This window comes from Symphalangus syndactylus, chromosome 2 (assembly GCF_028878055.3).
Source record: "Symphalangus syndactylus isolate Jambi chromosome 2, NHGRI_mSymSyn1-v2.1_pri, whole genome shotgun sequence".
Taxonomy (NCBI): domain Eukaryota; kingdom Metazoa; phylum Chordata; class Mammalia; order Primates; family Hylobatidae; genus Symphalangus; species Symphalangus syndactylus.
Genome location: NC_072424.2, coordinates 107,777,574 through 107,804,656, shown reverse-complemented (window position 1 = coordinate 107,804,656; position 27,083 = coordinate 107,777,574). Strand labels below are relative to the sequence as shown.

Below are 27,083 nucleotides of genomic sequence, written 5' to 3'. Positions count from 1 at the left end.
AGAAAATGAAAATTACCTTATATATTAATTTCAAAAGGGGGCCAGCAATATGTATGAAATAGGTTCTAACAAGTTATTTGTCTGTCACATCTACCATCTATACTAATAAAAGAATTGATTATTTAGAGATATTTGTTTTCAGGGTCAAACAAGGATCTAGCAGTTATTAAGAATGACAAATCCAATTGAAAAAAGGCTAAGTGTAACATTGTGAAACATCAGTTAGCCAAGAAAAGACAGTTCCAATCGGGCGCAGTGGCTCACGCCTTTAATCCCAGCATTCTGGGAGGCCGAGGCAGGCGGATCATGAGGTCAAGAGATCAAGACCATCCTGGCTAACATGGTGAAACCCTGTCTCTACTAAAATACAAAAAACTAGCTGGGTGTGGTGGTGTGTGCCTGTAGTCCCAGCTACTCGGGAGGCTGAGGCAGGTGAATTGCTTGAACCCGGGAATGTGGAGGTTGCAGTGAGCCAAGATCGCACCACTGCACTCCAGCCTGGTGACAGAACAAGACTCCGTCTCAAAAAAAAAAAAAAAAAAAGGAAAAACAAAACAGTTCCCAAGCCTGTGCTGATTAAAATACATGGGAAATGCCACTAAAATATAAATGTCCAGTCATTTGTTTGTAGTGTACAATGATATGCAAGAAAAACGCCTTCTTGGTGATAAGCTGAACTTTGTCAGACTGTCCCCAAATGGGAAGGTCACACACCATTACCAGTTACAGCTGATGCCTCTGTCTCATAATCCTCAGTCCACACCTTGAGATCATCAGTGACACAACTCACTACACTCTTCCCTATGGCCATTTCCACTCAGTTGATTACGAATCAGTGGAAGCTTTATGCCATATGTGGAGTTTTAACCGAATTACCTAAGAATTCCCAAAATATAAACAAAACTATGTTTCTATAAATGTCAGTGTCATTGAAATGTGTATGTAGCCCAGAAAAAACTAAATACTCTTAGCTGAAGACAATCAAATGAATGGAAATGGAAGACTGAAGGCAGAGGCAGAGGCAGAGGCTGTTTTACAGGCAGAATATTAGTAATACAACTCAGACTAGGCATGACAGACGTCACCAGGTCCCATATAGGGGTTAGGGCCCATGTGGCCCTAAAGGAAAAGTCTCTGGGAAAAAGGTATCAATAGGTGATCAATGTCAGAGAGCATAAAACTTCTATATTCTCAGGCACCACGACTTTGGAATCTAAAACTCATTTTATAGATGGAATGGGGCAAAAACCTACTTATCTTTGATGTGCCGAGCACAATTCTGGCTGCAATAGTTTCCTCCAGAAAGACACTCATCTACGTTGCCATACTGACAACAGTTCTCACAGAACTGAAGCCCTTCTACTTTCACTGGATCCTTCAACCTGAAAGGCATCCCAGTCTTCTCTGAAAAGACTAGAAGATGAAAAGAAGAAATGCAAATTAAAACCATGACAGAAGACATTCTAAAATACAATCAAACTTTTTCTTCTAATAATTTTGTTAGCAACACAATAAAGAATAGTGTTTGCTGAATGAATGAATGATCAAATGATAGTGTTTTGGGGGGGTATGGGCTCTGTAAAAATCACTCAAGTCATTCAAATAATGAAAAAATATTCTGCAGAAAGGATAAAAGCTTGCCCAAGGCTTTTTCTACAGAGTTCAAAGTAAAATGAAGAAAATTTCATTAGTCACTAAATTCAGAAGACACATATATCGATCTATAGAATCTTCTTCTATATTTGTATCTTTCAGAAAATTTCAAAAGATCTTCTTTTATTTCACATTTATAATCTTTTGATGAATGATTTTGTTTTACTTAATTGGCTAAATCAACATCTCATCTATTACACTTTCAATGTAGTACATTTCCTGAATCATAGCTATCCAAATTGTGTAGAAACTCACATTTCCTTTTGCCTGAATTGTTAGGCTAATCATTCATTCAGCCAACAGTTATTAGGCACCAATTTATTCTAGACATTAATAATGACAGTAGAGACCTTGCCCAAGAGAGCTCACAGTCTAGAAGAGTAGAGAGGCAAGAAAACCAGTACTTATAATAAAATGTGATACATGCAATACTAGAGGCATAAACAAGGTCCAGAAGTAGTACAGAAGAAGTGATTCATTCAGCCTGGGGTAAGGTCAGAGAAGGATTTTCTGATAGAAAGCCTCAACAGGGTTTTGAAGGCCAAAGAGGAATTTACCAACTGGACAAAGAGAAAAATGGCATTTGAGCCAGAAAAAGCAGTATGAGTAAAGGCAAGAAAGCATGAAACCACATGATGTGTTGGGAAAATTACACATAATTCTGTGCTGCTGGCACTGCCAGAACACAACACACAAAGAAGGAAACAGAGACTGAGGAGAGAGCGAGCAGGTAGGTGCGGGCACCCAGATCTTTGTATGTTCTGCTAAAAAGGCAATGAGAAATCAGTGAAGTGTCAGATAAGCAATCTACGTAAGTTCCTCTGGCTTCAAGGTGCAGGACCAATTGGAAGGGGGTAAAATTAGAAGCAGAGTGACATCTGCAATAGTTCAGATGAGAGTTGAGAAGAGCCTACGTTAAGGCCGTGGCAAAGATGATAGATAGAAAAGGCCAGATCTGAGACATATTAGGAAATAAAAATCAAGAGGTATAAGTAACAGGATATGGGGATGGGAAGAACAAATTCAGGATGACTCCTGTATTTCTTGCTTGTCCACTGGGTGGATGGTGCTATTGTCAACTGAAATATGGGTTAGGGAAGAAAGAGCAGGTTTGTGGGGAGGGGAGAAAGAAATAGAAAATGAATTGCATTTCAGACATGTGGAGTTTGAGGTACCTGTGGGACATCCAGGTGGAGATGTCCAGTAGGCAGGTGGAAATACGGGCCTGGAGCTCGGGGGAGAGGTCGGGGCTGGAGATGTAGATTTAGGAGTCATCAGCATATAGGTGTTAGTTACAACCATCGGAGTAGATGAGAAAAAAAGTGGCAGGCTTTTGGCTAAATCACCTGTGTAGGCTACAACATGGATTTACTTAATTTCCAACTACCCTTGTGCTACTACAGATCTGGCATTAGGAAAGAAGACAGTTTATAGTTATTTTAAAATATAAATGCTGGCTCCTATCAGTTTCATTATAGAAATTTACCTAACAACATGAGGCACAAAAATTACCCGGGCCTTCAAAGTTCCAGCCTATCATAAAACTTCAGATATTCTTATTTCAAATCTTTCAAAAGCAAGAAATAAAATGTAGATGACCCATCCTTACCTTCTTGAGCAGTTGGTACCATCCAAGTGGTGGTAGCAGTTGCTTTTTTAACATTTTCCATCTCATTCTCATCTGTAATAACTTCCAGGGCTCCAAACTCATTTACCCGAAACTAGTGACAACACAGCAGAAAGAGGCAAAATTTACAAAAGTGCTCACGAAAGTCATTAATTATTTAATGGCTGACACATATAATATGTCTTCAAGCAAATTAATTACATGTTAAAAGTTAATTTAGACAATTACATCCTGATACGCCTCCCACCAATATAAGACCTTTCCATTTTACTAATTTTGGAATTCAAGGGAGGAGAACAGAACAAAGCAGCAAGGTCTGCTGAAGGATATCAATGACCCTGCTCTGCCCTGTCCTATAGAGTTGGCAGCTTACTTGATGGGCTATCATTTCAAACACACTTTGTGTGTATGTGTGTGTGTTTTAACTAAGACTTATTTTTTCTTACGTCATATTTTTTATTTAAAAACCACGTTTAGTAAAAGGAGAATTACTCTTTTCCCAGGAATCAACTTGTCTTGCCCAAGCTCACCCAGTTCAGAGAGAAGGAATATCCCCATGCCAGAAATAATGACCTGGACATCCTTCTTACAATCCAAGATGTGAGCACAGAAGGCTGAAGCCTGAGCCACGTGACCCCAGTGCCACACTTCCTCTTTCTTTCACTGCTCTTTAGAATTCTGCATTATCTTCACTTGTAGCCCTCTAAAATAACTGGAAATTTCTCTGGGACCTGAACAAGTAGTCTACTAGCTACATGCCGATTTTATCACTAAAAAGCAAGAGCATCTTGATTTCATGGACATTCATTCCCATTCCAAATACTGAAAATTTCCTTTCACCTGACAGCACGCTTCAAACAAAGTATGTTTCTACAACAACCTGGTTGTACTGTGTGTGTGTGTTGAAGGCTTAGCCATTACCTATGTGTGGAGACCTTGTTCTCTCTGAAACAGTGAGGTTTACTCACACATTCATGGGTTTCAAGCAGTTTTCTGTATTCCTTCTGTTTTTCCATAAAACAGAATAACATTAGGGACCCACTAATTTTAGCAGGTGATGACAAAGCTAGAAAGCTCAAAATTCAAAAAGATAGTAAGATGTTTCAGATCTTTCACAGAAATTATGAGCAAATTATGAGTATTTAAGCAAGGCCCTCCATTTGCCAATCTGAAAAAATCGATTTGGTCAACACGACAATAGAATTATTTATTTTACTAAACTACATTCTAAACTGCAAGTTGGAAAACTCTTTAACAAAAAGTATCAATAATTATTCTATCAGGTGAAAACAGCACCTTAAACAATGTTCTATGCATAGTCCACAACTATTAAATGGTTTCTAGAGACTAAACGTGTGGAAATGGTTAAGGAATGTGAGAATGTCTACTCCCTACTATGTAATCCAGATACCAGTTCCCAGGTAATATGTGAGTACTATACCAAGTGTGTATACCAAAATGTCAATGTAGGAAGAGGTAAAAGTTTATTTAGAAGGAAAAGAGCTAAAAATAACTTTACTTTTAGAAAAAGAAATCTTTAAAAAAACGTTTTTAATGATTACTCTGAAGACAGAATATTTCAAAATAAGGGTGACAGTACCATCTGCTGGGCAAGAGCAGAAAAAACAAGCTACCATGATAATTATTAATTAATGATATCAAAGAATGTGATAAAAAATCAATTTGAATTAAAATTCAAAAACAATAGACACAAGCTTGACAATGCACTTCAGGTAATTTTACTTTTATCATATGTCACTGATGTTAATTTATGCTTATTTGACAAATACAAAATGTAAGAAATAGCATCAAACATTTACATTAAACAGAAAGTCTCCCATGGCTTAAGTTTTCAAATTGCTGTAAAACAGCAAACCACCCTCCATTTCAAAGACTGAGAAAGAAAACACCGCTGAGAGAAATCTCCAAGTCAGAACTCAGACCTATGACACCTGGAAGCTTCAGGTTCAAATACTTTCACAGTTAAAAGGAAAGATTCCCACGATGCACCCTTCAATTTCAGTCAGCTTTTCTTTCTCCTAAAATGTATTGCCAGTAACTGACCTACAGTCTAAGTACAAAGTAAAGATGCAATGTCACTTCGGGGCACAGTTCACTCTTGTAAGCCAGAGATCCACAGATGGACTTTGAGGGTTGATTAATCCCATAAAATATATGCAAAATTATGATATGTGCATATACAGCTTTCTGGGGACAAGATTCATAGTTTTCAAGGCATACTATAAGCCTGAAAAAAAAATAAAGAATATCTGCTCTTACCAAAGTTGCTTATCTCAAAAATTAAATACCTCAAAACATTTTCAAAATATCCTGTCATATGCAAAAACATACAGGGATCAAATTTTTGTCTGATTTCTCAATTTGGGCTTACTGTATCTTCCACAACATTGCTATGACAGAAAATGTTAGACCACAAAGGTTGATAGATCCTGCTAACATTACTGAAGTCCTACAGACAGAATTCCAGAAAGACTGATACATTTCCTAACACTATGTTTTCCAATAAAACACCCAGGTTCTGAAACTGGTGATGCTTTTACAAATGGTTTTGGAATGATGGAAACTTCACCTTTGTTTATATTTCTTTAAATCATTAGTTCTTTTAGCCTAGAGAGCTAAAATATGTATAAAAACTTGCCACGTGGCTCCACTCTACAACCAAGAAAGTCAAAATTATAAACTTTACAAAAGGGATTTAATATTAAGCAAACAAAACACATCTGCTAACTTTTTCTGCACGTGGATATATCCAGGTCAATCAGAAAACAATTATGCCTCAAATATATAAGGGACTAGACATGTTTTGTTTGGCTTAAACTACCTTTAATTGATTCAACTCTCTTTTTTATTTTTGATTGTAGAGTCAAAGGATCTTTTGCCTGTATTTGCCTGATTTAATAATAAATCATTAGAAGACACAGTTGAGGTTATTGTTTTCATTTTATTACCTTCAATGCTGAGATTTGAATCAACTTACCAGTGTGTTTTAAGGGCAAAGATGTTTGATAACTAAATTGTTTTCAACATTAATCAAAGCAAGGCAAAAACCCTGTATTAAGACTGCAGTGAATTTTACTGTTGGGTTTCTGCCTGCTCCTGCAGGCAGGGTCTTGCTCTTGGCTAACTGGCAATTATTCTTACTAGATAAGATGCTGTCCCCCAGGAGTGTATCTGCATTTTACTGAGAGACTCTGAAAGACATTATGACCCAAAGGAATAATTCTCTGTGGATAAATTTCGGACATCATTAGAAGTTCAGGCAGGGAAACTGCTCAGGTATGGGAAGCCCTACCATGTCCCTCTGCACTGCCACTTAGTCACCTTCCTGTTCTTACAGCTGGCGCGGAGACATTAATCTACAAATACTAATTTGCATTTTAAAAGGACAAACTAGGCATTGGTAAAGTTTCCAAAGCTTGTTTGGCAAAAGTGTTTTAATGACTATAATATTTTCAAGAATGTCAGTGGACACTTGCTGTTTCTCCCTTAAGACTCTGTACCTTCTTAAGCTACTCCCTCTTCTGGAAGCCCTTCTCCTTCCCTTCCTCCCTAAAGTATTCATGGAGACTCCTACATATTTCCAGGCACCTGAAGCTCAAATGACATCTGCTTTTCAAAGCCTTCCTGATCCCTCCAGCTGAAATAAATTTTTACCTCCTCTAAATTCCTGTAACATTTTCCTTGCATCTCTTTTGATATGAAGGTGTTTTCTCTCTTTAGACAGCAGTATAGCAGTGGTAAGATAATCCATTTTAAATATCAGAAAAGCCTGGTTTTGAGATCCCTGCCACTAACTGACCTAAACAAGCGAATTAACTACTCCAGGCTTCCACTGCCCCATCTGTAAACTGACAAGAGAGACAGAAACTGCCTTAAAAAGGGTAAAATAAAAGAATTAAATAAAAAGATGCAGGCAGAGTGTTCAGCAGAGAGTACATTCTCCATTCTTTCCCCGACTGCACCCAGAGAAGATGTCTGTGCTCTGTTTATATAAGCGCTTGATAGCCCAGTGTGGAGAAGGGATTCCAGCAACAGGGAACAGTAACAAGGGCCCAGCGTGTGAAGGCTTCAACTAGTGGTTTGGGCTGGGTAGAAAACAAGAGTGGCAGTGGGAGTAAAATGAGACATGGCCAGAGAGCAAAGCACAGGCCAGACCACCAAAAAACTCTTGTGGTAAACTTAAGGGGCTTGAACTTCACCAAAAAGATTCGGGCAACTGCTAAAAAATGTGAGGAAGAAGGGTGTAACGACTGGATAACAATCATCGGGATTTTACAGGAAAAGTTATTTCAAAACAGCAAAAATTGAGGCATATAAAAACCTGTTCCCATGATAAGAAATTGACTTCTATAGATTTGCTGACTATATTAACTGAATTAACTTTAGCCTAGGAAATCTAGATGCCTCTACCCCTTGAAACACAGAAGCCTAGGTAGGATAAAATAGGCAAAGAATGATGTGAGAGAAAATTTCATGATTCATTCAAAGTTCTTTCTAACATCCTAGTTTTGTGAAAAATCAATTTCTTAATCAGACTTCTTAAGCAACTTGGATTTTAAGTAGGAAGCAAGTGAATTAGAAATCTTCAGTAATATAATCAATTGGGTCACCTCTGAATCTCAGATAAAAAGGGTCATAAAGTAAAAGAAAATGACATTTAAATTATTTTTTAAGGGAGGTATCAAACTGTCTACAGTACATGAATTGGATACATGGCAATTACCCAGATAATTAGATGGGTCTGAAAGTCATTATCAAATAACCCAGATGACAGTATCCACTAAATGGCTTAATTACCTGATTACCTTAATACAAGTAATAGGTTAATTTCTAAAACTCATTGCTTAGAAAACCTTAAAGCAATCCAGATTTCTTAGGGATGGAAACTTCACTCTATTGTTAAAAGCTAACTGAACAAAACTTACAAATTTCATCATCCATGTGACAGTTTTTAAAAAAAAAAAAGCCATTGAGAAGGGATAAAAACACACAAGGGAAATAAAGGAGTAAAGCAATTAAAAATGGCACTGTACATAGTAAGTCACAAAGCCAGAAAAAATACAATTTGTTAAGTGTTCTGTATCTATTATTTTTTTCAGTCCTCAAAACCACCTTATCACAGATTCTAATATCCTCAATTTTACAGATAAGGCTTCCAGAACTTAGGCAATTGAAATAATTTGACAAAGCTTGGGTAGCTATTATGTAGTTGACATGACCAGTTTGAGAAACAGTTTTTCTTTCTCAAAGATGTTCAGCAACCTTTCTCTGTCATATCTTATCCAGTGAATATTTGGAGAATGTTAGCGCAGGTAAAATCCTTGGCATTCATTTAATTCCTAATTTACTGCAGAGGAAACTTGACCAAAAAGAGATTAACTGGCTTTTTCAAGGTCATACAGGGCTAAAATTGAAAACCCAATCTCCTCTCCAGATTCTACTAAACCTCAGTGCAACATTTTTGTTACACTAAACTCAGAGATGTTGGCACATTACACTTAATTAAACCCAACCCAACTAAAATCTAAGTATTTTTCCAATGACAGGCAGATTGTCCAAATCTCACCACTGAGGATGAGCTAGGGCAGGCTTGGCTAGGATACTTGTCAAACAGCCACTAAAAGGGACTAGATTCCAAGAGGCCTAAATAATGGAGCAGGAATTTCTATTCAAGACAGCCTAGAATACCAAACATTTGAGAGGTAAGCCCAGCAATGGCCTGTTGGGGAGATACGAAGTTCAAATACCTGAACAATCAAGTGCAAACACAAAGTCTAAAGGGCCACAGACAGGTTCAAGGTTCCAGAGATAGGATCAGGGCAAAAGTAAATTAGAAATGAGAGATGGGGGTAGTTGGTTTCCCAGATGGGTGCTTGCGCAACCATGTTTCATGGGGCAACAGAAGTGGTCCTGGAATAGGTTTGGGGTTACTGGGAAAAGGAGGCAGGGCAAGGTTATACAAAAGCGACAGACTGAAGTATTGCTCTCCAAAACTTTCTCATCTATACTAAGGCTGATGGATTTACAGGAAGAACCCGATTTTGAACAAGTCATTATATAAAAATCCATATTTACAGTACAATTAATTTAAGAGAGGTGAATAATCCCATTTATTCAATACTTTAACATTATCCAGTTTTTAAATGAGAACTCTAGGACACAGAGATCGTGGCTATTCACTCAAAGTTACAAAGCCCATTACTACAAAATCAAAAAAGATAGGTCTTCTAAGTCTGCCGTTTCTGCATTTATAGGCTGTCATGATAAGAGTCAAAACTGAGATGATCCTTCTTGAAACTAGAAATCAATTTCTGCAAAATAAGCACATACTGCAGAAACATTCCTTACTCCCCTAATCCAAGTGACAAAGGCTCTGCCATTCCATCAGCATTTCAAATTGTCTTGCAAATTTATTGTGGAGGTCTAAGCATCATCTAAAACCTACACCACTATGATTAATGCTTTTAATTTTTATTTCACATATGTATCCAATTTTAAGTAAACATACGCACAGATGCACACGCACATGATTGTATGTAATAAAGAGGGCCTACCTTTAAGTCACTTCCTGGTAACGTGCCCACTCCATCTTTCCAGTCCATAACACTGAATACATCAAACTCTTGACCACTTGTGCTAGAGGCAGATTCAGTCATGATTTATTTTTTAACCTGAAAGGGGAAAAGAAGGCGTATCACTAAATATTCCACACGGAAATCTGTTTTTAATTTAGTACTCGTTAGTTCAGTTTCCCTTAATTACATAATTTTCTCGATCACAATATCCCATATTCTTGGATCTAAAAACAACTACTTCAAAAATATTAACACTTTTTTCCTAGTACGATCCTTGGAAAATTATAGAGAAAAAATATTAATAAAAATTTCTTAGTTAAAAAGTGTTATGGTAAACGTTTTCTATTCATAAACAAAAGAAATTCATTTATTCAAGGCATATTCACTTAAAACAAAAAGTCATAATGCCATATGGATAGAATTCCTTGCCTGTAAGTAGTTTGTTTTCTGTTTTAAGACACTAGAAAAAAGTAGGTATGGATAAATGACAATCTGCCAATTTGTTATTCTAGGAAATAGGAAAACAGTCTCAAAATGTACAGCAAACACCCATAAAAAGGCTCTGTTAAGATAACCAACTTGGCTACCTAAATTGTGATAAAATTTCTAATTTTCATTTTTTAAAAAAATTGGAAAACAAATTTCCATAATCACATCATTGGTTGTGGTATTGATATTGTTGTTCTAAGACTTGTCTTTGTTACACGAGAAAAACAAATAAGTAATTATGTTGGTATCATAGACAACTGATGAAAGATTGGTGGGTCCTAAATTTGAATGGCAGTATCAGTATGAATTCATGATGTGTTTTATCTTTAGAAATATGTGTATTTTCTAGCTTTGTCCACTGAAAGAATCTAGAAACAATCATCAATCAACAGTAATGAGCAGCCTAGCTTCAGACTGTGGTGTCTAAATACCATTTCTCACAATTCTCCCCATAGAAGAAGCTGATTTCTGCTCAATAGCAGGAAATGTCCAAGATGAAACTGAAACATCTTGTCAAACAAGAAAGCAAAGAAGCTGTCAAAGGCAACAGAAGTCATATCCAAAGAATTCAAGAGCCAACCTGAATAGGCCCCCTCTGGCCAAAGAAAGGCAAAGTAGTATCCTTACTATCCTTACTAATTTTAGCTGCAGTGAACTGAAACACATCAGATAAATTGAAATCCACAAGTTCGTAATGACATTCAAGGCAAACAAATAAACCAAGAACACCTCATTGATCACCTTTTCAGGATTCAAGAAAACCAACTCACTATTTGGAAAAGGAAACACGGATTTATCCTGCCTTTCCAATGTGATCTGTATGTTAGAGTAACCATATCATTGGGCAGATAAAGTTTCCCCTTAGAAAGAATTCCAGCTAATAAATGAAGAAGGAATGATAGAATATTATAATTTGTAACCTTTAATAAATTAATGGTTCTAGGCAACAACCATCAATGGCTGCCAGGAATGCAAACCCAACACCATCTATGAAGTAGCCTTGCCAGGAAAAAACAAAATCAAACCTAATCTGATCAAGTCTATTTATAGCAGCTATCACAGAAAGAAAGCCTGTTAAATCACACCACAAAGATATAAGGAAGAAAATCCAGATTACCAGAAACTCTTTAGCAGCATTTCTCAAAGCATGCAATCCTCAAGGTCTCTGAGCCCCTTTCAAAGGGTCCAAAAAGTCAACTACTTTCATAAAAATACTCACACATTCTTTGCCTTCTTCGCTGTGTCGACATTTGCACTGATAGTGCAAAACCAAGAGGATAAAATTGCCGGTGCACTGGCAATACCTGTAGTAGCAGCCACTGCATTCTTCCCCACCATGCATGCACAGTAAATAAATGTCAATTTCACTAAAGACCATTATTGATGAAGTAAAAATAATAAATGTTATTAAGTCTTGATATCTGAATATACATCTTTTTAATATTGTGTGATGAAATGGGAAGTACTTTGACATGCCAAAGTACCATGGATGCAAGCTCTTGGTTTTTAACGGAATGCTTTTTTTACTTAACAAGCTATGTTTATTCGGGTTTGGATATCTGGTAAATATTTTGTCAAAAATTAATGAAGTGAGCCTGTCACATGAAAGAAAACACTAACAGTATTTGTAGCTACCAATTAAATTAGAACCTTCAAGAGAAAAATCAGGATTTTGTAACACTTATAAGCATCACCATGAGCATGCCAGCTTCCAGATGGCTAAAGACTTTTCTAAGGCAGTGGATGGGTGGTGATAGTAATGGATGTGATGTTTAAAATATTTCATAATGAAATATGTCAACACTTGGGAGATCGGCCTAACTCGGTTAAGCAAAATTTTCAAAATGACCAACGCATGATGGTACAAAATTATGCATAGGTAAATGATCCATTTAAAGTGCAAGATGGACCGACAGATTTTTTTTTTTTTTTTGAGACAGTTTCATTCTTGTCATCCAGGCTGGAGAGTACAATGGCATGATCTAGGCTCACTGCAACCTCCGCCTCCCAGGTTCAAGCAATTCTTCTGCCTCAGCCTCCTCAGTAGCTGGGATTATAGGCGCCCACTACCACACCTGACTAATTTTTTGTATTTTTAGTAGAGACGGGGTTTCACCATGTTGGCCAGGCTGGTCTTGAACTCCTGACCTCAAGTGATCCGCCTGCCTTGGCCTCCCAAAGTGCTGGGATTACAGGCATGAGCCACTGCACCTAGCCCCAACAGATTTTAATGTAACAGATTATGATTCATAATTGATAAGGTTCATTGATAAGGTTCATTGGTAAGGTTTCAAACTGCACACTGCAAATAATCTTTAAGAAACTACCACCACCTGTCAAGTTTCAGTGTGGTAACTAAGAATGTTCACTATTAAATGAAAAGGCTATTAAAATATTCCTTCCTTTTCCAACCTCATACATGCATGAAACCAGATTTTCTTCATATACTTCAAGCAAAACAACCCAATGCGACAAGAATGCAGAAGCAGATATTCAGCTATCTTCTATTAAATTAGACATTAAAGAGATTTGCAAAAATGCTAAAACAATGCCATTTCTTGAAACTGTGATTATATTTCATAAAAATTATGCTTATATATACTATCATGTACTGGTTTTACTGTTATTTTTAAATAGTTCAAACTATTTCTAATATAGCAAATACATATATATATAAACTATAAAAACAATACCTCTTTGAGCTTTCAACCATTTTTAGACGTGAAAAGGAACTTGAAAGCCAATACTGTAAACTACAAAAAAGATGAGCAAGGAAATATGAAATTTAGATGAAAAGGGATTTAAGAAACCTATCAACCAATCACAATACTGTAATTCATAGATAATCTGTGGACCCTGATTTAAACAAAAGATCATTAGGAAGGAAAGTATGAATGCCAAATTGGATATTTTACGATATCAAAGAAATACTGTTGTTTTTTTAAGCGAAATGATGACAGCATGTACTTTTAAAAGAGGAGTTGTTCCTTGTATTTTAGAGGTACAAACTGAAATGAATAGATGAAATGATGTAACGTGAGAAATTTGCTGTAAATTAATAAGGGGATGAAGTAATAAGATTGGCAATGTGTTGGCAATTGTCAAGACATGTGAAGGGTCCATGATAGTTTATTCTACTACATCCTAGTTTTGTATATGCTTGAAAATTTTGTTCCAAAATTCAAGATTTTTAAAGGTGCAGTCTCCTTACGTATATAATATACATTCACTTTTAAATAGTTAATAGGAAAAAAAAACTTCTATTTCTTTTAATTACAGCTAATTTCTGCTGGAATTTACTAGATGCTTCAATATTTTTTCTTCTGTTTTCCCCCTTATGTAGAGAAAACATCAAATATTAGACATATTATTAAGCCTATTTCTGATCATTTCAAAACTTACACAATCTAAATTTGAAGAAGAATCAGATTTTACAGACCTCAAAAGCACAAGCCACAAAAGCAAACATAGACAACTGGGATTATATGAAACTAAAAAGATTCTGCACAGCAATGGAAACAATCAACATAGTTAAGAGAAAACCTACAAAGTGGGAAAAGATATTTCCAAACTATCCATCTGACAAGGGATTAATATCCAGATTATATAAGAAGCTCAAACAACTCTGCAGCAAAAAAGCAAATAATCCGATTTGAAAATGGGGAAATGATCTACATAGATATTTCTCAAAAGAGGACATACAAATGGCCAACAGGTACATTAAAAAAATGCTCAGAATCACTAATCATCAGACGAATACAAATTAAAACCACAAGGAGATATCATCTCACCCCAATTAAAATGGCAATTATGAAAAATGTAAAAGAACAAATGCAGGTGAGGATGCAGTGAAAGTTGAGCTCCTGTATCTTCTTAGTGGGAATATAGAGTAGTATGGCCATTATAGAAAACAGTATGGAGGAGCCTCAAAAATTAAAGATAGAAATACCATATGATCCAGTGATCCCACTACAGGGTACATATCTAAAGGAAAGGAAATCAGTATATCAGGTATCTGCACTCCCATGTTTATTGAAGCACTATTCTCGAGAGCCAAGATATGGAATCAACCTAAGTGTCCATGAGTGGACGAATGGATTTAAAAATGTGGTTTATACACACACAGGAATATTCAACCATAAAAAAAGAATGAAATCCTGTCATTTGTGACAGCATGGATGAGCCTGAAGGACATTATGTTAAGTAAAAGAAGGTAGGCTCAGAAAGACAAATATCACATGTTCTCATTCATATGTGAGAGCTAAAAAAGTCTCATAGAAGCAGAAAATAGAACAGTGGTTACTAGAGGCTGGGAAGGGGGCGGGAGGGAGGGAATAGACAAAGGTTGATTAACTGGTATAAAACTACAGTTAAATAGGAGAAATACGTTCTAGTATTCTATAGCACAGGGGGTGAATATAGTTAAAAATAATTTACTGTATATTTCAAAAGAGTCAGAAGTTTAGATTTTGAATATTCCCAAAGTAATGAAATGTTAAGTATTTGAAGTGAAGGATATCCCAATTACCTTGACTGGATCATTACACATGGTATGCGTGTATCAAAATATCACATGTGTACCATTAATGTGTACAATTATTATGCATCAACTAAAAGTAATTCTTTTTAAATCAGATTTCACTACCATTAAGATTGCAGCCTCAGAACAAGACGTAGGATGTAAAGGGCTGAGAAAGAATTAATCTAATCAATAATAGAAATATGAAATGAATTAAGACTTAGTATGACTTGTCTCTCACTAAACAGGTAACAACCAGCAATGATACTGACTGCCTATAAAGTGATGTTTAAGAATGGTAACTTTTTTTTTGATAGACAGTAGAGCGATAGAATATCTTCCCCCTGGTGGATAAACTTGGTAATATCTGAGTGATCCTTTAATAAAAAAAGTTTTACTGTTTTTTCTGGTAAAATCTCTAGATAACCATTTCCATTATTTTCTTTGGCAAGTATAATTTAAGGAAATTTAGTGAAATTATCTTATAGTATAAAATTGTCAGCCGTGACTATCCTGGTTATTACAGTCTCCATAAATATAATAGCATTTGATAATAGCATTTGTTCACCAGATACTAAGTATCAGGCACAATACATACTTTTGCAAGTTTGATTCAATCTTTATTTCTTTCAGAAAAGGATTCAAAGTAGCAATTTACATGTATTATTTCAATTATTTCTTTTTCAGAAAAAGAGGCATTTTATCATCCCTCTAGTCTACACTGAAGAGACTGAGGTGCAGAAAGATTTGGTAACTCAACCAAAACCACAGCCAGTAGCATGGCCAGCATTTGAACCCAGGTCAGACTGTTTCCAACAGTGAGCTTTCTTTGTTAACCATTGTTTAATCTTTTAGAGCTTTGTTCTCCTCTGAAAATCTGGCAAAATCTACTTTCACCAGAATATGGTACACCTCAGAACATGACAAAACTAGTTTATCAGGGCCAAAGTTCTTAATATAAATATCAAGTCCACATCAGTGCAACATGTATCTGATAAAGTACCTTCAAAGTACATGCTTACTAACAAAATGTCAGTAAGACATGCAGACGCCACAAATAGATTTTTAGTCTTTTTCTACCTAAAAACCATATATGTATAAAATTCACAGCAGCAAAATCCTGTCGGACAGGAGGAATAGAAAGTAGCAGATATCTAAAAGCTAGCACTATACATAACCTGCAGTAAATGTTCACTATGTTTCAAGAAATACTCAGAATATGCCTTTGCTGTATGAAACAGTAGTAATGATACACAGTGTACCCTGCCTGAAAACATATATCTAACGTTTGTAAAAATAGTTTTCACCCATATTTTCATTCTAAGGTTTGTAGAGATTCTGTGTACAATATTATAGCATAAAAATATTTACTATGTTGTCTTTCCCATCATCTAATTTTGAAGCCTGTGGGTACTTTCATTATTACAAGAAGACTGAATGGCTACAACAGATTGTTTTTCCACCATCTATTAATGAGGCAGAACAGCCAGGAACCAATATTATCTTAAGAAAAGCTGCTTGTAAGTCACCCCAAGTCTTCCTCCCTTGTTGTCACCCTCTGTAAATGTGTATACTTGCATACAAACATACAAAGTCCTTTCCCTTCAACAATTTGTGTTCCTAAGACTCGGTAAATTTTTTCAGTACTTAGAAATGCTCTTGTGTTTTGTTCTTGTAGGTATCACCTGGTGCTACACCATAATCCACCTGTATTCCACAGGCCACACACACACACACACAAAACAGGTAGGTAAGAGAGTCACAATGCAAGTCACAAACAGTATTTCTCCTTCTGCAGAAAACCCCACCACAATTTTTTTTTGTTAAATGGTGCTGAGATTTCCTAAGAAAGTATCCTGAAAGTACACCCTGATGGGTCCTCTGTGCTACCAGACAAGATTCAGCTTTTTCCTCCTCATCTCCGCTAACTTCTGTTGGTCTCCAGCCACTACTAATGTCAGAAGAAGTAAGTTTGGGGTTCAGATGTCCACCAAATGCTTCTGATTCCCACTAATACGTATATGTCATGGCTGACCATGGGTGCAACCGAAGGCATTGATGCCCAGCATGCTGCTACCACTTCCCACTGTGGATGTCATGTCAAGGAGCTGATGACTACTGAAGACAGAGATCATTACTGCTGGCACTAGTGCAAAAGTATTGCACTGTGAAAGTCCCTGCTTTGTGAAACAATTTGCTTTTATTACAATGTTCTTCCCCTCAGCCTCTAACAAAAGGGCTGGAGAACAGACTAAATGACATATGACACTTTCCTCAGAATTACCTCCTATCTCTCTCCTACACCACTCCTCATCTCCAAACCAAAGTTGTGAAACCTGACTCTCCCTTGAGATATTCTGTCTCCCGGATGAACCTCCTCACTCTCTCATGTAAATAAATCCCTGGCAGCCCCAGTCTACCATGTACCACTTACATCAGGTGGTGATTAAACAGTTAATATCTTACATTCAAAAACCCCTATGAGGAAGCAGACCACTCATATATTGATGGTGGCGAGCCTTCTTTCTGTATACTTTTTTGTATCTGTTGAATATTTAAATAATCTTCTTAATGAACAAAAATGAGTTTTTAAATCTGGTTTCATGTTTATTTAAAAGTGCGTATTATAAAAGGCATGTTTTCCCATGAAAATATTTGTTATTAATGCCAACAACTGAAGCTACAGCATAGACGTCACAAAGGAAAATCCATTTCCGCAAAGCTCTCTGGTAACTTAACTAGTACTCGTTAACTATATATGCACATTCATCAGCTCAACAGATGGATGAGAGGAGGAGGTGTAGGGTTCACTCCTCCACAACTCAGGTATGTATTCGCAGACTATGTATTTATGGTTCCTACCATTCCTGAGTGACACCTGAAGTTGCTGTGACATTTAGTAATTTGTCATTTTGCAGAGACATGATTCTGAATCACACATGCCATAAAGCTGGGGCAAGGGCAAGTTGTCCAGCCTGGCCGAGGCCCAGGCATGCTCTTAGTCATAGCGCTTAGTCTCAGTGCTATGAACACTGTAAATAAAGTGATAAAAACTGTTTCTTTTTAAGAAATGAAACAAAATTAACTGCTAGTTGAGTCTAGTGTTGATGACAGAATGAAGGGAATATGGGGATGTTTATGAAAGCGATAGGCTAGCCACAAAACAGAAGTTTCAGATAAATTAAAGACTGAAATGTCAAATGCAATGATGACTCAGACACATTGTGTGAACAAAAGTACCAAATGCTCCAAAAGGAAGTAAGTAGAAAAGATGTGTGAATTTGTTTCACTAAGTACTCCAGACAGTACAAAAATCAGTCATCAAGCGAGATAAGTAGATAGGGGTCTAGAGAGATCATTTACATTTTCCAATTCTACTTTAGCAATTTTACGGAAGGAATTATGTGCTAAAATGATTTTTTTTCAAGTTGAGAATCGTGACTGGCTGCGGACACTGACCTCACAAATGTCAAGAATCTACTGTATCTCATTTTGACTACAGATAAACAGTTTGTGTGTCCTTCATAATCTTTCCTTCCTACAACTTCTTTGCTCCTATCTGCCAGGAGTGGATAAAACAGAGGCTCAGAGTGAGAAGCAGGGACTCCTACAAGCTGGGTTCCTGCAGCATATTCAAAATAAAGAGGCTGCCTGGGGCTGAGATGAAGGGAAGATACCAGTCCTCTGAGATATAAGCAGCATAACTTAGGAGGCGCAGAGCACAAAGCAAAAGAGTGGGCCCTGCCTATAACCCAAAAGTGTGCACCTGCAGGTAAGGGAAGAAATTCGGATTACTGAGAAAGGGTACTGACCGTAGCCCGACCATTCCTGGTCAAACCACTGTTCTCCAAATATTGTCTTTAAAAGAATGACTAGTTAATATTCATCAAGACCAGTTAAATAGTTTTAATAATTTTACAGTTGCTTTTTCTTAAGAGCTGCATTTTATAGCTTCATAGTTAACAAGTACATTTTTCAAAAATAAGGTATAGAAATACTATGGTTATGAGTTAAGAGTAGTTGTAAAATGAGCGTAGACATTACCTTAAAAGCAGCATCTGAGAACGAGATTCAAATTCTGTCATTCAGATGACAGGCCTGAGATCAGCGCCTGGTGTCGAGGAACTAAACTTGCCAGTTTTTGGTTAAAAGGGCAGTGTATCTTTTGTAAACAGTGTGTCAGGAATACTAACCCTAAAATCATTACTATGAACCAAACAAAAATGACAACTATGCAGAAGATGAAGACAGCAATGAGAAAAGCCAACCTCCACTGTAGAATCCAACACCTTGTTGCTATGATGCCTACTATATAACACCATCAACTCAAGATGATTTTTTGTTTACTTTACAGAAATCATCTTCAGTCACTAACCGTTAACTGTCGAACTTGGTGCAGAATGACATACTCAAAACTCCCAAACGTCATTTTTCGGTGTAACATCATCTCCAAGGAGTCTCCCCACTGCTAATCACCTTATGAATGTGGCATATAAAACTGCTTTGAGCCTCCCCACCCCACTCACCCAGCTCCCATCATCCTTTCATAGGCACAAACCAAATGCTTCATTGACTATCCTCAAGATTTGCCCTACTCTTACAGTTCCTCTTTCCACCCCTTACCCTTCCCTCAACTACTTCCTTCCTTTCCTCCTCTTCGTATCACTTCCAAAGTTTGACAATTACTCACTCCATGACTTCTGACAAACCAATCTCTCATTTTTTGCATGTTTTTGAGACAGGGTCTTGCTCTGTTGCCCATGCTGGAGTGCAGTGGTGCAATCATGGACCATGGCAACCTCAACCTCCTGGGCTCAAGCAGTCCTACCACCTTAGCCTGCCAAGGAACCAGCACTACAGATGCACAACACCACAGCTGCCTAATGTTTTAAATTTTTTGTAGAGATGCGGGTCTCACTATGTTGCCCAGGGTGGTCTCAAACTGTAGGCCTCAGGCAATTCTTCCACCTTGGCCTCCCAAAGTGCAGGGATTACAGGTGTGAGCCACCATGCCCAGCCTGATCTCTTAAAGTCTCAATTTCCCCATGTGTAAAACGTAAAGAATAACAGAACCTTTTTTCAAAATTCATTGAGTAATGGTGAAGACAGATGAGATAGGCCAGGTAATACCACAGCATAGTACTTACCAGATAGTAAACCAGTCAATAAAATGTTAGCTTCTTGTTATAATTATCGGTTTAACAATTATTCAAATTCATGAAAGTCACTCAGTGACCTTAAAAAAAAATTAGGCAGTGGCTTGCTTATTTATTCATAAAGACAGGATCTCACTCTGTTTTCCAGGCTAGGGTACAACAGCACAAACATAGCTCACTACAGCCTCAACCACCCGGGCTCAAACACTCCTCCCGCCTCAGCCTCTAGAGCAGCTGGGACTACAGACACACAACAGCAGACGCTACTCTAGGTTTTTGAAAAATTTCATTTTATTTGAATAACATCTATGGTAGTAAGCCATCTGTGCTCTAACCTTTGTCACAAGATGTGAAGATCACTACCTAAAAAGCAGATATGATCAGGTGTGGTGGTTCGCACCTGCACTTTCAGCACTTTGGGAGGCTGAGGCAGGAGGATCACCTGAGGCCAGGAGTTCAAGACCAGCCTGGGCAACATAGTGAAACCCACACCTACAAGAAAATGCAAAAATCAGCCGGGCATCGTGTTGCACACCTGTGGTCTCAGCTACTCGGGAGGCGGAGCAGGTGGGATCGCTTTGAGCCCAGGAGTTTCAGGCTTCAGTGAGCTATGATCACATCACTGTACTCCAGCCTAGGCAACAGAGTGAAGCTCTATCTCAAAACAAAGAAAAGTAGATATGTTACTTTTATTTTAATTGTAATTTTTACTATTAGTAAAAATTAGTATTACTATAATAGTAATATTTATTTTTATAGCAATAATTTCTCATATTTACATGGCACCAGAAAAGACTGCCAATTTATTTATAAAGCAACACATCTGAAGTAACAGTGAAGGCTTAGTCACATGAGGAAGGTACTGGACCTGAAGCTCAGGCCCTCTTTCCAGAGGATACCCTATCCTTGGAGTAGCCTAATGAATCGTCACCATGCTGGTCTGATTGCACTTAAACAAGACTAAAGGCTAGGGCAACATTCCGCAAAGTCTGCTCCCCAAAACACAACTTTTACGAGACCATTTATTCATGTCCCCTGACAAAGGGGTTTGTGGTAAAAGAGATATCTAATACCCTAGGGTCTTTGGGAGATGTCCAGGGCACATCGATGTGCAACCATCTGTGGAGTGCTGTCCCAGCCAAAGTTTCCTAGAGTCACTTAGCCTTGGCACTATTATCACATCACATCAAGTTCCATGGAATCCCTCATTTGGAAGGCACTGAGCTATACAAAATAAATTCAGAAAATAACATGAAAGTAAGGTAGTGTTTTAGAGGATAGAGTTTATTCATCTTCAAGTTGGATTCAACTACAAGGATGCTACCTTCTAATCTAGCTCCCCGTCTGAACCTGCTTGTTGGTATAGTGTCTAATACCAGGGAAGGTCCTTAGGACTTACAAGCCCTTTAAGTCCAGACTTGAGAAAGTGATTCTGAGAAAGGCATGGCCCCCGTCTCCTAAGACCTCCCTACAGCTCTCAGATTTAGTTTGTGATGACCTTCTTTTACCTCCATGACACCAGAGAAACACACAGCCATTAATGGAAGGACTCATGTATCCACAAATACAAGGTCACATGGGGTAATCATACAAAGTCCATAAGCCTAACAAACAGGAAGGGAAACAAACATGGTGGAGCACAAGAGTTTCTTCAATGCTTTGTCATTTTAAAGGATATTATCAATACCAGCCTATTTGACCCTCATAACTACTTTTTTTAAGACTGATAAACATTATCATTCTCATTTCACAGATGAGAAAATTGATGTTACCCAGCTAAGAAACAGATTTTACCTTCCAAGACGGTTGCCAACACATTGTATTTTAGTCAACCTAGAAGACAACTTAATGTAACAGTGGAAAGCAAAGGCTTTGGAGCCCAAGTGCCTGGGTTTAAATCTTTTTTTTTTTTTCCAGATACAGTCTCGCTCTGTCGCCCAGGCTAGAATGCAGGGGCGAGATTTCGGCTCACTGCAAGCTCCGCCTCCCAGGTTCACGCCATTCTCCTGCCTCAGCCTCCCGAGTAGCTGGGACTACAGGCACCCGCCACCATGCCCAGCTAATTTTTTGTATTTTGTTTAGTAGAGATGGGGTTTCACTGTGTTAGCCAGGATGGTCTCGATCTCCTGACCTCATGATCTGCCCACCTCAGCTTCCCAAAGTGCTGGGATTACAGGCATGAGCCACCGCACCCGGCCAGGTTTAAATCTTAAGCTTCACAATTTACTAGCTGTATAATCTTAGCCAGGGTACCTAACCTTTCTTGAGCTTTAGCTCCTTCATCTGTAAAATGGGTTACGGATATCTTCTCCATAGGGGTGTAAAAACTTTTTTTTAAAAAAATTATGTACACTAGAGTGCTTTGCACACAGTGGATGCTTGGTATATGAAAGTTACAGTTATTCTAAAGAAAAGACAAGCGGCCGGGAGAGGTGGCTCACTTCTGTAATCCTAGCACTTTGGGAGACCGAGGCAGGCGAATCAAAAATGGTCAGGAGTTCAAGACCAGCCTGGCCAACATGGTGAAACCCTATCTCTACTGAAAATACAAAAATTAGCTGGGTGTGGTGGTGACTGAAAATACAAAAATTAGTTGGGCATGGTGGTGCATGCCTCTAGTCCCAGCTACTCCAGATGCTGAAGCACGAGAATTGCTTGAACCCAGGAGGCAGAGGTTGCAGTGAACCAAGATTGTACTACCCACTGCACTCCAGCCGGGGTGACAGAGTGAGACTCTGTTTCAAAAAGAGGAGGGCAGGGGAGGGGAGGGGAGGGGCTCTCCAGGGTCCACATGCCCTCCAAGAACCAGTTTATCAGACCTCTGAAGTCTCACAGGGCAGAGGAATGAAAACTGTGCGAAGGCCAATACCTTTACATCAAAAAAAGGCCTATTTAATTTCTCAGGAGTCCAGAGATGAGGACAGGGAAGGTGGGCAGCAGGGCAGTCAAAAACAATGATACGACTCAGATTTCATGGACAAGTAGATTTCAAAGTGAATTTGGGAGACTGATATAAGGTCAATAGCTGTTAGTTTTGCCAAGTTCTTATAAAGAAAAAAAAATTTAACTGCCAACAAAATAAAAAGGACATAATTTCTGAGAAACTACTCAAGACTAGACCATTGGCAACCTTACTGTGACGTTTTTGCTGAGGAGGCATAAAAACGTCCTCACGTACCAAATGTGGTTCCAGGACCTGCTTTCAAGATAGCTGGTACAGAGGCAAACAGAAAATGCTGTGAGAGATTAAAGCAAGAGGCCAGTATGAAAAAGAGAGATGAAAGCTCTGGGTCGTCATCCCCAAAGGGGCTACAGTGGGAGTGTTTCTCTATAGGAGCACTGGAGTATGTATGTGCAAGTAAGATGCCAGGACCAGGACATAAGTGGGGCTGGGAGGACAGAATCTATACACTGATCATAATGCTTATGACATTGTATCTTCATCATCTACTTACAGGAGGTTTTGAAGCAGAGAGACCTTGATTTACCCATTTTGTTATCTCTTATGAATATCCATAGTAGGTATTGATAAAACTTACCAAATGAATCAATAAAAGAGAAGAGGAAAATACAATACACTACTGGAGGGGAATGGAAGGGGCTTGGGGAGAGGAAAAATCAGAGAAAGACCTTCATCTGTCCATCTAGCTCATATTCTCCAGTGAAAATTCTAACAACTAGGCTGCTAAGTATTTGTTTACCTCTTTGGCAGAAGCATAACATCACCACTCCAAGAAACTCTCCTTATATAAGTGTCAGTGGAGAACACATCAAAAGAAGTTAAATTCAAACCTCTTAAACAGACTTATTCAATAAGGATAAGAGAAAAATCTAAACTCACACTTGAAGCATCTCTCAACAAACACACATTGCTACGAAGAAAAATATTCCTTTCAAATCAAGCATGACAGAGACCAGCTTTGATATTCTACTCATCCTGCCTGATAAGAACTCTGAATCACACACATATTGGAATTAAGGTCTGTTGTGGAGAGATGTGAAATCTGCCCTAAGGACCTAAGTTCATAGATTTTAGGCAGGAAAAACTCTAGATCATTATTTCAATGTGAGAACTGAAATCTTAGCAGTATCAAGAACAAATCCTTGAGAAGCTGGGTCTTCTGTTCTCATCCATCCCTGCAGAGGAGACACCTGAGTGTGAACTAATCCATGCTGCCTTTGCTGCCTTTAAACATGAAATCAGCAGTTCCATCTTATTGATATTTTCTCAAAAACACTGTCCCTTTATCTGCTAGTCATATTTTAATGTGAACAATCCTATTTATAATGTCGCAACGGTCTCTCTGATTTGCTACCTTGTCTACCATGGAGATCATATGCAAAGGGTAGTCACCAAAGGCAACCTTTACAAAATCTCAACTTCCTGCCCTTCTGTGTTACTGTAAGAAGGACGAATTATTTGAGATTCTGTGGCCTAACCTACTTACTTCCTCTAAAGAAGGAACAGAAAATGAAAAATGCCTTTCAAGAAAAAAAAAAAAGGTACACAGAAAGTGAAATCACAAACTGACATTAACGGGCCTATGGCATATTTAATAGACTCTCATTAAATGCTTTTATTTTAAATTCATGTTCAACGTACAGACTATATCTCAATTTGAGTCAGACATTTTTTGAAGTGCTATCATATCATCAACATACTATACTAGAAGGGTAATAATAGAAATTTTACACCCATTAGAGGGATTCAAGGGCCATAAAAAGAACAAGAACCTGACACAGATATTTCTATGCATATGCTAAATATGCATGAACTAAAATTTTAAAAGAAAAACTAAAAGTACTCTCTTGTTCTTTTTTATTTTACTTCATAATTTTTAATGCTAAAAGTAGTATCTTCCTTTTTCTTATTTTGCTTTATATTTTTATAGAACATAAAGCTAAAATTAAAAGATTTACACTTGATTTCTCTTTTGCATGTAATGAATTAGATTTGGCTAGATTTTTTTTTCTTTCACAGAAGTCTACAGGCTTATCTTGATAACCATTTGTAGCCAACCTCCTTATCAATAGACTGAACGCTAAGCCTCAAGTCCACCCAATTAGACCACAAACCAATATGGTGAATTACTAAGATCATTTAACAACCAGACCAGATTGACCACCTAGGAATTTCAATTCACTATTCAGCATTCAACAGTGTAATGGACGGAGAAAAATAATCAACTGATTTTGGTGCCTAAGCAATCATACCCAAAATGTTCTAGTAACTAAACTAGCTTAATTTCACAAAATTTATGTAATATAAAGCTATGGTCCAGCCTTTAAAAGGTCTGGTACATAGTATGTGCTCAAAAAATGTTTTAAATAGAACTTCAACAAAAGAGAAACAGCCCATTACCTTGTAATCAATGCCTACAATGGCATCCTTCTAAGTCAAACCGAAGAACTGCTTGATCCACCATAACTCATATAACAGAGAGATATAATTCCCATTGCAATACAAAACAACCCGATGAGTCAAAATAGACTCTTCACCTCATTTTGCAAACATGGGACACACTCTTTTGGTTACAGTGTATAACACCAGTAATTATAGCACTCTTGCTCAGGATCTTAGTCATATTCCCTGTTTTCATCTTTTACTTTGATTCTAGGACACATTTCTACCACACCACCCCTCCATTTTCTCCCCACCATTGTCTCTCTTAATTTTCTTCTTTCCTTTTACAATCCTGGCTTTAGAGTAAATTTCATAACCTACTGAGCCTGCCTTGGTAGATTCAGGTCCCATTCTTTCATTGATTGATGCTTTATATATACATTTTTCATAACTAGTCCTACTACCTTATTGCGTCTCTTCCTACAGAGAACAAATGAAATCTTTATATAAATAAGCCGAGTGATTCCCAAGCCTATTCTGAGTAATGTTTTATCAACAGTTTGTGATCATTTCAAGGCCATGGGCTAGACCAAGGTGTTCTTTTCAGAATAATTCAATAATTGGTCTTTTCTCAATTCTTGGTTTTAAAAAGAAAAAAAAAAAAAAGAAGAAAGTAAAGCCAGTTTTTCTTCCCATCTATTTTTCTTATACCTGTTCATTATTGCTCATCTTAATAAACCAATGTAAAAGAGCACATACATTAATCTGGAAATGTGTTGTTTTTAAAATATTCTATGTGTTACTATTTTGAAAATCAAATACCTAAAGATACATCAGTCATATGCCAGTATCATTTTCCCTGATTCCACCCCTTTCAAACTGCATGATATGAACAAGTTACTAAGTAACTCTGAGCACCAGTTTGCTTTAAAAGACAAAAAATAATACCCAGTGCTGAAGGTTAGTGAAAGTATGAGAGGTAACAGTCAGTGCCTAGAACAGTACCTGGGCATACAGAAAGCACTCAAAGTATTTTTTGGATGAATAAATAAATATAAAGCATCTAGCTTAATGCTTGATCTTCAGATGGCACTCAATATACAATTACACTTAACACTGTATATCAACACTTCATAGGGTTTTAAAAACAGCAACCCCATCTGCCGGGTCCCATCACAGGAACACATTTACCACCACATCCAGAGATGCCATCACAGTGTCTACAGCATTTATCTACCATCACCCACAGTTAACCATGGCTTTTTTTTTTTTTTATTATACTTTAGGTTTTAGGGTACATGTGCACAATGTGCAGGTTTGTTACATATGTATCCATGTGCCACGTTGATTTCCTGCACCCATTAACTCGTCATTTAGCATTAGGTATATCTCCTAATGCTGTCCCTCCCCGCTCCCCCAACCCCACAACAGTCCCTAGGGACATGGATGAAACTGGAAAACATCATTCTCAGTAAACTATCGCAAGGACAAAAAACCAAACACCGCATGTTCTCACTCATAGGTGGGAATTGAACAATGAGAACTCATGGACACAGGAAGGGGAACATCACACTCCGGGGACTGTTTTGTTAATTGCCATCGTATGTGTATGGGTTATCTCCCCAACTAGATTAGGAATATACTGAGCCCAAGGATTGATGCTCGATGTCTTTGTAGGCCCAACACATACATTCATTCA

At 37.6% G+C, this 27,083-nt stretch overlaps 1 protein-coding gene across 17 annotated transcripts in view; it reads right to left on the bottom strand.

Annotated features, from left to right (window-relative positions):
• L3MBTL3 (L3MBTL histone methyl-lysine binding protein 3) overlaps positions 1–27,083 on the bottom strand; it is a 129,576-nt gene that overhangs the window by 95,001 nt on the left and 7,492 nt on the right. For 6 of the 17 annotated variants that reach the window (XM_063621796.1, XM_063621815.1, XM_063621805.1 and 3 more), the window contains exons 3-6: positions 9,856–9,972; positions 3,263–3,374; positions 2,829–3,008; positions 1,254–1,413 (exon numbers count right to left, since the gene is read on the bottom strand). In XM_063621796.1, the coding sequence (XP_063477866.1) occupies positions 1,254–1,413; positions 2,829–3,008; positions 3,263–3,374; positions 9,856–9,957 (554 nt within the window). In that variant the 5' untranslated portion in view covers positions 9,958–9,972. The remainder of the gene's footprint in view (positions 1–1,253; positions 1,414–2,828; positions 3,009–3,262; positions 3,375–9,855; positions 9,973–27,083) is intronic. The other 11 variants (XM_055263803.2, XM_063621883.1, XM_055263819.2 and 8 more) reach the window with 2 other exon arrangements.